Source organism: Bufo gargarizans, chromosome 6, assembly GCF_014858855.1.
Source record: "Bufo gargarizans isolate SCDJY-AF-19 chromosome 6, ASM1485885v1, whole genome shotgun sequence".
Lineage (NCBI taxonomy): Eukaryota > Metazoa > Chordata > Amphibia > Anura > Bufonidae > Bufo > Bufo gargarizans.
In genome coordinates, this window is record NC_058085.1 from 340792927 (window position 1) to 340809383 (window position 16457).

Sequence of the window (16457 nt, forward strand, 5' to 3'; positions counted from 1 at the left end):
GCACGCCAGGCAAGTAGGCGTAGTCTGTAGATCAGCAGACCGCTGAACCTGCTGTCAGTCATAAGAAATCTAAACGCCCCCTGACTGAGCAGTTTAGCGAACATGAGAGAGCAGCCATGGCATGGAAAAGAGAAGGTGGGATAACCCCTTTAACAAAGTTTGTAAAATCAGTTTTGAATACCTTGAGGGGTGTAGTTTCTAAAATGGGGTAATTTTTGGGTGGTTTCTATTATGTAAGCCTCACAAAGTGACTTCAGACCTGAAATGGTCCTTAAAAAGGTTACTATAACTATTTTTACACGTATTACTATTATAAAAAGTTGAGAAATTGAAATTAGCTAATTTTTCATAAATAAAAATGTTTTTTTTTTTTTTTACTTAGTTTTACCACTGTCAAAGTACAATGTGTGATGAGAAAGCCGGAAGAAGTACTTACCGGTAATTCATTTTCCATGAGATCACCACGATCCCACTACCAAACGCCAGAGTAAAAGGTGGTGGATACACACATGAAAAATTTTTTTAACTGGGGAAGATATTTCTTCATATCAACCCCAAAGTAACGAAAAAGGGAGGGAAATACGGGCTGTCGTGGTGAGCTCATGGAAAATTAATTAGGCTACATTCACACTTGCGCTAGGTGCGGAGCCTCACCTATAAATGCAAACGATGGTACCCGTTCAGTGCGGATCCGTCTGCATAACAGCTTTTTCAGAACTGGGTTTTCACGATCGTGAAAACTCAGATCCGACAGTATATTCTAACACAGAGGCGTTCCCATGGTGATGGGGACGATTCAAGTTAGAATATACTAACTACTGTGTACATAACTGCCCCCTGCTGCCTGGCACCACTCGATCTTTTACAGGGGGCTGTGATCTGCACAATTAACCCTTCAGGTGCCACAACCCGGCTGTGGCTTTAGTAAACCGGCGGGCGTCTGCGCTCCGGGAGGAGGCCCCAGCCCCCCTGCCCGGCGCTAGCACAAGACCGTGGTCTGATGGGGGTCCCGTTGAAGCAGGTACGCGACTCCACATCATTCCAAGACCTTCATCTCCATGGCGGCTGCACATGGAGAACTTTCTCCGCCCCTGTCCTCTGTAGGGGGAGGAAATACTGGTGTTTGGTGGGTATTTAAACCTCTCTACTTCCTGCACCTACAGAGCTCAATCTCCTTGTATGGCCATCGTGGTGATGCTATGGAAAATCTCAATGGCGTTTTAAAGTTATCACCACATAAAGCGACATGTCAGATTTGCAAAAAATGGCCTGGTCCTTAAGGTGAAATATGGCAGGGTCCTCAAAGGGGGAACTTACATAACGTAAACATTGATGAATAATCAGAATACAATAAAAGGTAACATTGCAAGTCAGCTTTTTAATTTTTTTTTCCATACATTAAAACAAACGAAAACTCAATTCCATGTTTGGAATTATATGTACACCAGTTTTTAAAAAGGACCAGTTGAGCATTTGTTGTGAAGGCCTCCTCATGGTATCAAAGGCATTACAGGACGCAAAAGATCCTACGCTACATTCCCATGAAAACAGGCCTCTTCATGCTCATTCACAATTCCTGGGCTGTCACTGGAGCTAATGAAATATTTGAAAAATAAGAACTCACAGAAATCACATTAGCCACAAAGTACAGAATAAAAGGGGTTTTCTGGGAAAGAACGTTTTGCAGAAACAAAAAGGCACTTATCTATAGGCCATGTCTAGTATTGCAGTTTGGCTTCATCCTCTTTAATAGGAATGAGGCGCAACACCCGACATGGTCTATTGATAAGGGCAGTGCTATCTGATTAATCCCAGAAAACCCCAGACATGTCTAGATATATTACATATATTAATTCCCCCATATTAAAAAATACAAAAAAACTTAAATATGTGTGGTTAAAACTGACTTAAGACAGTGTGTATGGCATAATTACAGGAAGCCACAAACTGGAATGATTTGATTACAATCTTTGCATCACATTCAGCAAGGCAAATTACAAATGTAACATGTTAGTTCAAAAAAAAATAAAAAAATCATTCCAATATTTTATTATGAACCACAGCAAAAGCAATATATAAAAAGACCAGCAAATTCTGTGTACTCAACATGTACAGGAATCTAACACGAGTACGGCATAAAAAAAAACAAAAAACAAATGTCAAATTGAATTTCAGACACAGCCACAAAGCATTCATTCCCTTTCATCCAGTCATCTGCATAAAATGTAAAGCTTAAACTTTTTATGACAAAAATAAGATTAAAAAAATTTTGAATATAAAAATGTACAATTCCATTGAAAACGATTAAGCAGTGCTAGGGAATTAAAACATCTAGAATTCTCTTAAACCACTTTAAGAACTTTTTTTAGTGATCCGTTCGAAAATGTTATAATTTAATTTACAAGGGGGAGGCGGACGGATGGGCGGGCGGGCGGACGGCTATCTTTGCTATTTCCTGCTCCGGGTGCTTGTTCGGGTTTTTGTTGCTGCGGACGGCTTCTCATTCTCAAGTTTAGACGTCTGTTGTCTTGAGCTTCTTTTTGTGGGAGCTTCCTCTGAAGAAACAAAAGCAGCAAAAGGGAAATGTTAAGAATCTGATAAAAAAAATCTTTACCATTAAAAAGAGGTTGCCCATGACCATTTAAACATGGCTGCTTACTTCCAAAGAAGTGAGTTCAAGCTTCAAATGGTGCCATGGTACAATACCAGATGCAACCCAGGCACAGGTGTGGCACTGTTTTTTAGAAGGCAGCCATGTTTCTCTAACGCTGTGCAACTCCTTTGAGCTTCTACTGCAACCTGCTCTTGTATAATATAGTAAAATCTAGGGGTGGGCGATATGGCCTAAAATCTATATTGCGATATAATTTTAAGCATGTGCGATATGCGATATATTGTTTTCTATATTTGGGGGGCGTGTTTAAACTTTTTTTTTTTTTTACTTTTTATTTAATAACTATTAGCCTCCTTAAGGGCTAGAACCCTTGTCATATTCACCCTAATAGAGCTCTATTAGGGTGAATAGGACTTTACACTCTCCCTGCTGCCCTGTGCTTTGTGCACACAACAGCAGGGAGCCGAGTCCCCTCCCCTAAACAATGCCATCCACAGATCCCCCCCTCCCCTAAACTGTGCCATCCACAGATTCCATACCCCCCCCCCCCCCCCCCCAATACAGTAGCTATAATAGGTCATGACTCTAGAATAAGACTTTTTGAGCCATCGAGATGCAGCAGCTGAGGTGGCAAACTAATATAACCCTACTCAGTTACTTGCGGTAGAGTAAAGCAAGGATGTCAACTATACTATAGAACTAGGCAACCATTAATCCCTTCACGCCCAGGGCCATACATGTACGGTGCTGGGTTGGTGTTTAAAGATGGCGCCCGCTCCTGCCTCTATAGCCACCTGCTTCTTTTAGCAGACTCCCGCAGCTCATGTCCGCAACCGGCAGTAATGTCGATTGGACATTTAACCCCTCAGATGCCGTGGTCAATCCTAACTACGGCATCTGAGTGCGCTAAAACCGAAAGTGCGCACTTTCGGTTATGCTTCGGCTCCCCCGTAAGGCGAATATAGGAGCCGTAGCGTGTACGCAGCAGCCCGTCTTTATGAATGACAGGAGGCTGCTGCATAGCATTTCCTATGTAGCGGCCTGTAATAGGGCTCCATAGGAAAGTAGTAAAATAATAGATTCCAATGCAAGTGCATTGGAGTCTATGATAATAAAAGTTTAAAAAAATAAAAAACATTCAAATCACCCCCTTTTCCCAAACAAAAAAAAAAAATGCGGCCATAGTATAAAAATATATTCCCCATACGGCAAACAGCAAACCAGAAAAAAACATAAAAATGGCCGATTCGCCGTTTTTTGGTCGCTTCATTTTCTACAAAAAATAAATAAAAATAAGTGATCATAAAGTCACACACCCCAGAATGGTATCAATGAAAAGTTCAGTTCGCCCAGCACAAAATGAGCCCCCATACTCAAATACTAAAAAGTTAGGGGTCAAAATATGGCTACCATGTGCAATAGTTATAATACCTATTAGATCTAGAACCTGGGATCTTTTAATCCAGGGCTTGACAAATTTCCTTGGAATCTAGGAGCCAGCTAAAAAATCATTTGGTGGGCAGGGCTTATAGCAATCATGGGCAGGGCTTATAGCAATGCGCCGCACAGACCTGTGACAAGTTACAAGAAGGAGCACTGGGCGGCCACAGCGCATGCAAGCAAGTATATTGCTGCAGAGTAACTGGCCATGGCAGCCAGGACTTCCGTAGCGTCCTGGCTGGCATGGTAACCGATCGGAGCCCCAGGATTACATGGCTGGAACTGCTGCTGTCACCAATGATGGGGGAGGCCGCCCCCTATCGTACTGCCACTTGCCACACTTCTGAGAAGGAGATGCGCCGCAGCAATGAGGAGCATGAGCCACTAGCGATTTGTCGAGTCCTGTTTTAATCCCCTGTCCTATTCACCCTAATAGAGCTCTATTAGGGTGAATAGGACTTAACATTCTCCTCGCTTCCCTGTGCATAGTGCACACAGGAGCAGGGAGGTTACCATCCTGGCTGCCATGGTAACCGATCAGAGCCCTGCGATTATACTGCTGGGGATCCAATTAGAACTGCCACTGACCCAACGATTAACACATTAATTTAAGTGTAGGCAGCGGGTACTGGCAGCAGTATCACATACCTGGCACCCGCCCTCTATGACATTGCACTGTGATCCCCGGCAATTAACCCCTCAGGTGCGGCACCCGCAGCCTAAACTTAAATTAATGTGTTAATTACATTCATTGGTGGCAGCGGCACAGGGGGGAGGGACTGCCTCCTTCTCCCCTATGCTGCTGAGAACATGCCGTGCACTGAGAGCAGCGCGTGCTATGTTCTCTAACAGATACTAGGACACACAGCAGCCGAGCCTAGTATCGTTAAATAGCAAGACAAGGGATTGTATCGATCCAGGTCAAAGTATCGATTGGGTTTCAAAACTTCGATACCCAGTGCAACTCTACATAGATATTATCTAGTTAAACAAGAATTTGTGCATTAAGACAAATGCCTGTAAGAAGCACCTTCACCTATATCAGGGATGAGGAATTTCATAGGGCCACTGGCTCCCTGCCAGAGCATTCGCCAATTTACAACTACACACTAAAAAATACTGTGAGAAGAGATGCCTTCTATCATCATTTCTCGCAACATTTGTGGAAGCGCTGCTTCTACCCAACTGTCTGCCCGGTAGAAGCAGCAATTCCACAAACGTGGCTGTTTCTGTAGAGCTATCCGCTGGCAATGCTGTGAGATATGAAGACAGAAATCACATCACTTCTTGCTGTGTTTGTAGCACTGCTCCAGTGTGGTTTATGGAAAAACAAATTACCAGTTTTTCTTTTCTTTGCAGGCGATTCAGAGGTTACCGATTGCTTTTCTGGCTGTGCTGCTTTAACTTCTTTCTGTGTTTTGGTATTTCTTTGATTTTTCCTACCACGACCAGCAGGAATATTTTCTGTTTCCACTAGGATGGACTCGCTTGCTTGAGAAGGAGTTTCAGATTCATCAAGAGGTGCACTTTTTGCTTCACTGTTCGGCAGTTTCCTTTTCACTCCCCTTGTAGACTTTGTCGAACTTTCATCAGCTTTATCTTTACCTGAGCCTCCCCTTTTTGATTTAACAGGGGATTGGGTACTTTCATTTTCTGGGGGTGTCTTACTAGCCATTGCTCCTCTCTGCCTTCTTGAAGTGGACGGTTCAACATAATTAACTTCATTATTTTCACTATCTACTACCTTAGAAGACGCTCCTCGTCGGCTTCGTTGTGGACTTGTGTGAACAACTTCTGCAGAATTCGTGGACTTGTTTGCTAATTTTTCATCTGTATCTTTCGCATGCACGACTGCCTTTCTGCCTCTTTTAGGAGGCGCAACATCTGACACTGTTAGAGATTCAGGGCTGGTTGATGCTGGAATCTCCTCAGCTTCTGCTTGATTGTTTCCTCTACGAGATCTCTTAACAGGAAGTTGCAGCTCTGATGCATCAGGTCTAGCCTTTACCTTAGATCTACCACCTCTTGTAGACATTTCATTGGACTCCTGAGAAGATGCTTCTGTGTTTTGAATGTCAGTGGCCAGCAGAGGGTGCCATTGTACAGATTTTGCCTGCAATTTAGCAACAGTCTGTGCATCCGTATTTTGTACAGTTTTACCTCTTGCATTCTTTCTACCCTTTACTTCAGGGGCTGACTGAGGCTCATCAGTGTCTAATATTTTACCCCGTGTCCCCCTTCTTTTAGGTTCTGTATCCTCTGAAGCAGCAGGTTTAGTCTGATCTTCATGACTTGCACTGGACTCCTTCTGCAAACGCTGATTTCTTCTTGAACCTCTTTGCTGTTTAGCGCTAGATTCCTTTGTCTGTTCATCAGCATCAGAAACAGATACATTGCCAATGTCTCTTGTAGTTCTAGGTCTTCCCCTTGCTGGTAATGCCTTCTGAGAGACCTCAATTTTAGATACCACTGTTTCAGAACTGGCCAAACTTGTTGCCTCAGGAGAGAGATCTCTGCTTTTGTTTGGTCGTCCACGCAAACTCTTAGGCTTGCTTTCAGCTGGAGGTTCAGTCACCAAGTCCTTTGTTTGCCTAGCTGTTCTTTTGGGGGATTTGGGCTCTGGGCTCTTAACTGGCTCTTTTGAAGCGGCTAAATCTCCTACCACAATCTCTGTTAAACTCTTGGACTTGGATTGGCCCCTGCTTCTGGTTTCCTGTTTGGATGTCTTTGGTTTAGCAACATCAGGCTCAATACCTTAAAAACAAAAATATAAATAATTACTTTGCCTAATTCCATAAACATGTTCTACCTACAATAACCAACGTGCTCTGAACTCACTGGAAAGTTCTTCTGCGTTCTTACGTCTTCCACCTCTTCGGGGTAAAGGGGACGTTTGAACAGGTAACGCTTCAGGTTGTTCATTCTTCAAACTTGAATTAGGATCTCCTGAAACCATATAAAAAAAAAACAAAAAAAAAAAACACTTAGGCACTGCAATGAAGTAAACTACCAGCAGGCATCCGTAACAGCTGTATAAAAAGGGCAAAAACAATGAATGACAACACACTGAGTTTTAAAAAAATGTACCTTCAAACATACAGAAAAATGCACACGTACGCCATAGAATTATTTTAACATCTTAAGGATCAGGAGTTATTTTTCCTCCACACCTTCCAAGGGCCATATCTTATTTTTCTGTTCCACAGTCATGAGTTTTTTTTTTTGTTTTTTTTTAAACTGGTACTACTTAACCTGTTGCCAACCATTTTAAGTGTATACAAATCAGCAGTCAGTGCCCACTTGAGTGTGTAGCGCATGCCATAGCCACTAATTGCCTGACACCAGGGACTTATGTCCGTAACACCGATTGTGGACTTTTAACCCTTCAGCTACTGTGGTCAAATGTAACCACTGCATCTGGTAGAATAAAAACCGGAAACACGTGCTCCCAGGTGTAGTGTGCAGCAGCCACTGTACTCTGGAATGGTACAGGGCTGCTGTACATTAGTTCCTATAGAGAGTATTAGAGAAGCAATCTAATTGCTTGTTATAGTACCATAGGGGAACTATACAGGGGGTGACCGCGAGGGGGGGGGGCGACTTTAAAATCTAAAATGAAGAAAAATAAATACGCACCTTCCTCTAAAATTTAAAGTACATAACAAAATTAAAGAAGAAAAAAAAAAAAAAAAGAATCTTGGGCATCAAAAGTCACACACCCCCATCAATAAAAAGTACAAAAAGTGAGCCCTCTGTACACAAAGAAAAAAAAAATAATTAAGTTATAGGGGTAATATGTTGATGCAAAGAAAAACTATACATATGTGGTATTGTTATAAATGGAGACCTGGAGAAATGAAAGTAACCGGTTAGTTTTACCACATAGAAAATGCTGTAACAATGCTGTAAAAACAAAACCAATAAAAAAAAAACTGGTGGAATTGAGTTTTTTCTTTTTTTATAATTCCACCCTATTTGGAACTTTCCCGGTCCCCACCACATTGTATGCAACTGTAAATGGTGCCATTAGAAAGTACAGCTTGTCTCACAAAAAACAAGCCCTCATCAGGCTATGTGAAAATAAAAAGTAATGGCTTTGGTAAACAGCTGGGAGTACAAAAAAAATTAAAGTTGCCCGATCATTAAAGGGTTAATATACCATTTTGTGTACTGAAAAAAAATATTAATTTTCAGCTTTGTTTGAGTTTTACTGCGTGCACTATTTCGCTGCAGAGGATCTGGTCAGAGGACAGAAGGAGTTGTCTTCCTGTCTAACTGAAGCATTTGAGTGGGTTTAATGATTGGGATCTGACTTCCCCCAACTCCAGGCACTGCAGCCAAGTGTCAGATGCATTACAAAGCTGACACCTGCTGCCTATGGAGTAGGCTCAGCTTGTCAGCACAAGGCCTGAAACGATTACTCGATTAAACAGAGTAATTCGACAAAAATGTTTTAAAAATCATTGATGCAAATTTTTTGCATCGAGGATTCGTTTGCATCATGTGACCACTGAGCGGGAGTGAAGGGCTTGCTATTACTTACCGCTCCGTTGTAACCTGCCGGTCCGCAACACGCTGCACTGGATCCTGACACAGCGCCGGGTCATAGTGCGCGCTTATGTGCACTATGACCCGGCGCTGTGTGCAGAGCGGCTGGCAGCGGAGCGCGAGTGGCAGTACAGATCAGAGCTGCTGGTGATCGGCAGAAGGCTGGTAAGTGGCTGCATGTGTGGAGGGGCACTGGGTGATTAGCACACTCTACAGCTCCCTTGTATACAAGTAACCTACATGTAGTGTGTCATTTTGCATCAAGGGGGTTAAGTACATCACATAGCACTAGATGATAGTTGTGCATACAGGGTTTTCCTTTCTGCCGCTTTTGACAGAATCTGCAATGGAGACCAAAATTGAGCCTCTGATGCAGATGTGAATAGAGCCTTATAGGAAGGAGCAGCAGATCAAGTGAAAGATATTACATTCAGCTGAGCTAGCCCTACAAGACAGTGTGACTGGGTTAATTTCATGGCAACAGGTTCTCTTTACCGCTACATTAGTTTTTCTAGGGGCCTGGCACCACTCTGGATATGGGAGATTAGAAGACAGAGCTTAAGGCACTGAAATAAGCAGCCTGCCCCATGACTGGTCCATGCTGCTATTCAGAAGCAGAATCTGCTATGCAGTGTAATTAGAACAATTGTATTGTGTACACTTCTGCACCAAAATTGTTTTTCTATATAACGATGAGTTCACAAAATTAACATATTAGCAAAAGTAAATCAGGTTACCTCCAGAAGGTACTGGTTCAGTTTGCACTGCTTTTCTTCTTCCTCTTGAGGGAGGTAGCTGGGTTTTCTTTTCTGCAACTGGAGCTATGGACTCTTGAGGTTCTGGTGTTTGTAGGTGTTCATCTGCAATCTGCTTTGCTGACCTGACATTCTGACGAACAGCTTTCTTAGTTGATTTGGAAGTCTTTTCATTTGCATCTAGAGACAGTCTTTGTGACGAGTCAGACTCTCCTACAAAGAAGGATAAGATCAAATAAAGCTTGCCATTGCACTTTAAGAAATATTTACAGCTTGCAGAGTCACGACTACTGATGTATTCCAGCTATTTGTGACAGTTCAACTAAATGGGGCTTGCAGAAAACCAAGCACTTGATGCAGAAACAACCCCATTAATGGGAACCTTGAAAATGTAGTGCAGTCTCTGCAGGGAGAAGGTTAATGTATAGTTTTATGGTATGAAATTCAGAAAAACTTGTAATTTATTCATTTAAGTTCCTGCTTACTCTGGGCTGTGAAGTCCAAGAGGCGGTCCCATCAGTGATTGACAGCGTTCCCTCTGACTGTAGACAGAAATTGCTGTCACTGATAGGAGCGCCTCCTTGACTTCAAAGCCCAGAATGAGCAGGAAATTAAAGTGCCTATTAATTTATTATTATCCGTATTGGTTCATTTGATGGCTGGATTCATTTTTCCATCACACACACACTGATCACATACAAGCCATCAGTGGTGGTCGTGCTTGCACAATATAGCAAAAAGTGCACGTCTCCCTGGTGGCTGTGACTGTGAGAGCGCACATAGGCTGGTGATTTTTCCTATAGTGTGCAAACACAACCACCACTGATGGATTGCAGAGTGGTCGTAACCATGGTAATGAGAAGTGTATAAAGTGGTGGAAAAATTAATCCAGCCAGCAAAGTAGGCAATATGGACAATCACAATACTTTAGTAAGAGCCTTGTGTTAACTTTTTCTACATAATAAATGTTAGTTGCTGAAGTGAGACAACTGCTTTATATGAATGAAATACAAGTTTTACACAATCTTTAACCATAAAACTGGATCCCTTGAAGACATGCTTCACACTTACGGCAGGTTTTCTTCGTGGCAGCTCTGCTGGACAAAAGGATGTGCTATAAAGCATCGTTGAAGGATCAACTATGCTCTCCACCCAATGCTTTACACTATATTTCTTTGTCCAGCAGTGCCTTCATACAGCAAACCTGCCCTCAGACAAGCCACCACAGAATGAAATCAACCATTGCAAGTTTTTGGAGTTTCTGCATGAACTCTACTTATGGATGCAGAATAGTAAATACAGGAATACAAACCATTTTACATGTGATACAATAAAGCTCTAGCAAACTCCCAACTAACCTTCAGTAGTCTCAGGTTGCCTCCTTCGTTTAGTTGATGTAGCCTCATCAGTAATCGGTGCTGTCGCCTTGGGCAATTCTGTGTTCCTAGATCTACCCTTGCGTGTGGGCGAGGTAACTTTATCAGAAATACCTTCTGTGCCTTTAGCACTCACTTCCTCCACAGATGAAGCCACATCTTCAGAACCTGTAGATTCTTCAAGCTTGTCTACCCTTCTAAGCCTTCCTCTGCGCCTCTGTGAAGTTACTTCTTCTACAGCTGGACCAGATTCCTCTGTTGTAACCTTAGACTGACGTCCACGTGTTGGTGCAGTTGCCTCACTATCAATTGAAACAGACTCCTGTGTACTGTCTGTAACTTTTGTCTTGCCTCTTCCTTTCTGAATAACAGGCTTGTCATTCGAGACCGGTATGGAATCCTCTGGTGCCTCCACAAGTCCTTTAGACCTGCTTCCGCGTGTTGGCAAACTTACATTAACCTTAGGGGTGGAAGCAGACACTTTAGCAGCTTGTCCTGTGGCTTTTTGTCTTAATCCGCGTGTCTGGGTAGTTGGCAACTCATCTGACACTGAAACCGATAATTCAGCAGCGACTTTAGACCTACTTCCACGAGTCACTTGAACCTCGGGAGCTGAAGGCTTCTGGGACAAATCTACCTTGGACTTTTGTCTTCCCCTGCGTGTCTGTAATACTGTCTTGCCTTCAGTGGGATCCTTGGCAATTTCACTATGATTAGGAGATGTAACATCTCTGGCAGAATCAGCAACAGACTCCTTGGAGATTTCTGGTAGGATGCTGGGTTTCTTTTTACGTGCTGGGGATGCCAACTTAGTCTGTGCAATAGGAACAGACACCTCCAGTACTGGTGCTACGCTTTTTTGGGGTCTTCCGCGGCGAGCTGATGAAGTAACTTCAGAAACAGGAAGAGATTCCTTGAGCACTTCAGTGGTGGTGCTAGGTCTTTCCTTAGATACTGGGGAATTCAACAGAACTGATTCATTGGTAACTGAAGAGGTGCTCGTTCTTCCTCTACGTTTTGGGGATGTTGCTTCACTGAGCAAAGACTCCTTATGTGCTTCAGCAGTGGTACTTAGTCTTCCTTTACGAGTTGGAGAAACCACCTTGTCATCAGCAATGGGAACAGTTTCCTTAGGGTTTTCTGGGAGAGCTTTAGGTCTTCCACGATGAGTTGAAGTCACCTCAGCATCAGATGATAGTGATTCTTTAGGGGCTCCAGCAGAGGCGCTTTGTCTTCCTCTACGACTTGGGGAAGTCACCTCAGCAGATAGGGATTCTTTAGGGGCTACAGCAGAGGAGCTTTGTCTTCCTCTACGACTTGGGGAAGTCACCTCAGCAGATAGGGATTCTTTAGGGGTTACAGCAGAGGAGCTTTGTCTTCCTCTACGACTTGGGGAAGTCACCTCAGGATCAGATGATAGCGATTCTTTAGGGGCTACAGCAGAGGAGCTTTGTCTTCCTCTACGACTTGGGGAAGTCACCTCAGCAGATAGGGATTCTTTAGGGGTTACAGCAGAGGAGCTTTGTCTTCCTCTACGACTTGGGGAAGTCACCTCAGGATCAGATGATAGCGATTCTTTAGGGGCTACAGCAGAGGCGCTTTGTCTTCCTCTACGACTTGGGGAAGTCACCTCAGGATCAGATGATAGCGATTCTTTAGGGGCTACAGCAGAGGCGCTTTGTCTTCCTCTACGACTTGGGGAAGTCACCTCATGATCAGATGATCGTGATTCTTTAGGGGCTACAGCAGAGGAGCTTTGTCTTCCTCTACGACTTGGGGAAGTCACCTCAGGATCAGATGATAGCGATTCTTTAGGGGCTACAGCAGAGGCGCTTTGTCTTCCTCTACGACTTGGGGAAGTCACCTCATGATCAGATGATAGCGATTCTTTAGGGGCTACAGCAGAGGAGCTTTGTCTTCCTCTACGACTTGGGGAAGTCACCTCAGGATCAGATGATAGCGATTCTTTAGGGGCTACAGCAGAGGAGCTTTGTCTTCCTCTACGACTTGGGGAAGTCACCTCAGCAGATAGGGATTCTTTAGGGGCTACAGCAGAGGAGCTTTGTCTTCCTCTACGACTTGGGGAAGTCACCTCAGGATCAGATGATAGCGATTCTTTAGGGGCTACAGCAGAGGCGCTTTGTCTTCCTCTACGACTTGGGGAAGTCACCTCAGCATCAGATGATAGCGATTCTTTAGGGGTTACAGCAGAGGAGCTTTGTCTTCCTCTACGACTTGGGGAAGTCAACTCAGCAGATAGGGATTCTTTAGGGGCTACAGCAGAGGAGCTTTGTCTTCCTCTACGACTTGGGGAAGTCACCTCAGCATCGGATAGGGATTCTTTAGGGGCTACAGCAGAGGAGCTTTGTCTTCCTCTACGACTTGGGGAAGTCACCTCAGCATCGGATAGGGATTCTTTAGGGGCTACAGCAGAGGAGCTTTGTCTTCCTCTACGACTTGGGGAAGTCACCTCAGCATCAGATGATAGCGATTCTTTAGGGGTTACAGCAGAGGAGCTTTGTCTTCCTCTACGACTTGGGGAAGTCAACTCAGCAGATAGGGATTCTTTAGGGGCTACAGCAGAGGAGCTTTGTCTTCCTCTACGACTTGGGGAAGTCACCTCAGCATCGGATAGGGATTCTTTAGGGGCTACAGCAGAGGAGCTTTGTCTTCCTCTACGACTTGGGGAAGTCACCTCAGCATCAGATGATAGCGATTCTTTAGGGGTTACAGCAGAGGAGCTTTGTCTTCCTCTACGACTTGGGGAAGTCACCTCAGCATCAGATGATAGCGATTCTTTAGGGGTTACAGCAGAGGAGCTTTGTCTTCCTCTACGACTTGGGGAAGTCACCTCATGATCAGATGATAGCGATTCTTTAGGGGCTACAGCAGAGGCGCTTTGTCTTCCTCTACGACTTGGGGAAGTCACCTCATGATCAGATGATCGTGATTCTTTAGGGGTTACAGCAGAGGAGCTTTGTCTTCCTCTACGACTTGGGGAAGTCACCTCAGCATCAGATGATAGCGATTCTTTAGGGGTTACAGCAGAGGAGCTTTGTCTTCCTCTACGACTTGGGGAAGTCACCTCAGCATCGGATAGGGATTCTTTAGGGGCTACAGCAGAGGAGCTTTGTCTTCCTCTACGACTTGGGGAAGTCACCTCAGCATCGGATAGGGATTCTTTAGGGGCTACAGCAGAGGAGCTTTGTCTTCCTCTACGACTTGGGGAAGTCACCTCAGCATCAGATGATAGCGATTCTTTAGGGGTTACAGCAGAGGAGCTTTGTCTTCCTCTACGACTTGGGGAAGTCACCTCAGGATCAGATGATAGCGATTCTTTAGGGGCTACAGCAGAGGCGCTTTGTCTTCCTCTACGACTTGGGGAAGTCACCTCATGATCAGATGATCGTGATTCTTTAGGGGTTACAGCAGAGGAGCTTTGTCTTCCTCTACGACTTGGGGAAGTCACCTCAGCATCAGATGATAGCGATTCTTTAGGGGTTACAGCAGAGGAGCTTTGTCTTCCTCTACGACTTGGGGAAGTCACCTCAGCATCGGATAGGGATTCTTTAGGGGCTACAGCAGAGGAGCTTTGTCTTCCTCTACGACTTGGGGAAGTCACCTCAGCATCAGATGATAGCGATTCTTTAGGGGCTACAGCAGAGGAGCTTGGTCTTCCTCTACGTCTTTGGGAAGTCATATCAGCATCAGATGCAACATGCTCCTTAGGCAATTCTGCAAGCAATATTCCAGTGTTAAAACATAAGATGACTTCAACTGCCAAATACAAAATAATCTTGAGTGAAAAATAATGAACTATGAATAATGAAGTAAATTTCCTCGTTTAATCAGGTGTAGTACTACAAGTCCCATAATACCAAATTCTAGAAAAAAAATTCTGGCAACTAGCTTACAAATATGCAATTGCACCAAAGCAAAACTCACCTATATTTACAAGTGGGGCGGGGGGGTAATTATGCCAGACCAAGGAGGCTACATGGACTCACCTGAGGAAGAAATTTGGCTCTTGGAAAATCGCCCTCTCTTTTGTGTAGATTTAACAGCTTGGCTGCTCTGTATAACAGGCTCTTGCTCGATCTGCGACTGCACAATTTTATGGGCTTCATTACCTATGGTTATAAAATAAAACTGAGTATTCCTGTTTTAAAGGTTTTATTTTCATGTCACTATATTGATGTTTGCAGACCTCACTGTACAAGGGTGGATAAGATGTGACCATCAGCTATTTTAATTGTGGATTATGTATTAGGCTACTTTCACACTAGCGGCACGGTCCTCTGGCAGGCTGTTCCGTCGGGTGAACAGCCTGCCGGATCCGTCCTGCTGCTAGTGACTGCGTGCCTCCGGATTGCCACTCTGTCCCCATTGACTATAATGGGGGCAGAGTTCCGGCAAGGCACAGCAGCCGGAATAAATGTCGGGCATGTCGTAGTTTTATTTCGGCAGCCTCTTGCCGTGCCTCGCTGGAACTCCCGTCCCCATTGACTATAATGGGGGCGGAGCGGCAGTCCGGAGGCACACGGTCACTAGCGGCAGGACGGATCCAGCAGGCTGTTCACCCAACGGAACAGCCTGCTGGAGGTCCATGCCGCTAATGTGGTCCTTACAGGCAGGATTGCAGTGAGATGACTGCTGAAAGGATCTCTCAAAAACAGGATGCCTCCGACATATTGGGCCCAGTAAGAAAACCATTTATTTTATTTTTTTAACATGGCGGAATTACAATTTTTGTTTTCCAATTCCACCCCATTTGAAATGTTTTTTAAGCTTTCCACTACATAATACGCATTAGGCTACTTTCACACTGCCGTTTTAGGGTCCGCCTGTGAGATCCTTTAAGGCTCTCACAAGCGGCCCCAAACGGATCAGTTTAGCCCCAATGCATTCTGAATGGATGCGGATCCGTTCATAATGCATCTGTTTGGCTCAGTTCTGCCTCCATTCCGCTCTGGAGGCGTCCGTCTGACGAAGCTGAGCCAAACGGATCCATCCTGACTTACAATCTAAGTCAATGGGGACGGATCCGTTTACATTGACACAATATTGGTGCAATTGTAAACGGATCCGTCCCCCATTGACTTTCAATGTAAAGTCAGGACGGATCCGTTTGACTTACACTTAGACTTTTTTTTTACTAAGTGTATGCAGACTGATCCGTACTGAACGGAGACCATAGTTTGCATTTATAGGTGCGGATCTGTCTGTGCAGATACCAGACGGATCCGCACCTAACGCAGGTGTGAAAGTAGCCTTAGATAGTACAACCAGTTCCACGAAAAGATAAAAAATAAACAAGTCCTCATATGGCTATGTGAACAGAAAAATAAAAATTATGGCTCTAGGACAGCTGGGAGAAAAAAAAATAAAAAAGGAAAATTGTTCTGTCCTAAAAGGGGTTCAACAACAGGTCAATTTCCCATAACACAAATGTTAACTTGCAGCACACTATACCTGAAGCAGTGTCATCCAGAAGGCTCAAACGTTTTGCAAGTCTTCCTCGACGCACAGAAGTGTTTCCTAATGCTAAAGCAAAAAATTCAATTAATTAACGTTTTCCCTGCATCTATCCTGTAACCATCTTCTGCTGAACATAAACCTGTCTAATGTCTCATGCACACGACCGTTCTGGTCCGCATCCGAGCAGCAGTTTTTGCGGCTCAGGTGCGGACCACAAAAAAATAAATAAAATAAATAAACTGAACA

The 16457-nt window shown here is 44.1% G+C and overlaps 1 protein-coding gene across 7 annotated transcripts in view; it reads right to left on the reverse strand.

The window, feature by feature from the left end:
• Nucleotides 1-1358: 1358 nt before the first annotated feature.
• LOC122942392 (serine/arginine repetitive matrix protein 2-like) overlaps nt 1359-16457 on the reverse strand; it is a 35259-nt gene continuing 20160 nt past the window's right edge. For 4 of the 7 annotated variants that reach the window (XM_044299984.1, XM_044299987.1, XM_044299983.1 and 1 more), the window contains 8 exons: nt 16206-16277; nt 14741-14863; nt 13894-14468; nt 10716-13584; nt 9340-9570; nt 6893-7000; nt 5393-6808; nt 1359-2555 (listed from right to left, as the gene is read on the reverse strand). In XM_044299984.1, coding sequence (XP_044155919.1) covers nt 2449-2555; nt 5393-6808; nt 6893-7000; nt 9340-9570; nt 10716-13584; nt 13894-14468; nt 14741-14863; nt 16206-16277 — 5501 coding nt within the window. In that variant the 3' untranslated portion in view covers nt 1359-2448. The remainder of the gene's footprint in view (nt 2556-5392; nt 6809-6892; nt 7001-9339; nt 9571-10715; nt 13585-13893; nt 14469-14740; nt 14864-16205; nt 16278-16457) is intronic. The other 3 variants (XM_044299986.1, XM_044299989.1, XM_044299990.1) reach the window with 3 other exon arrangements.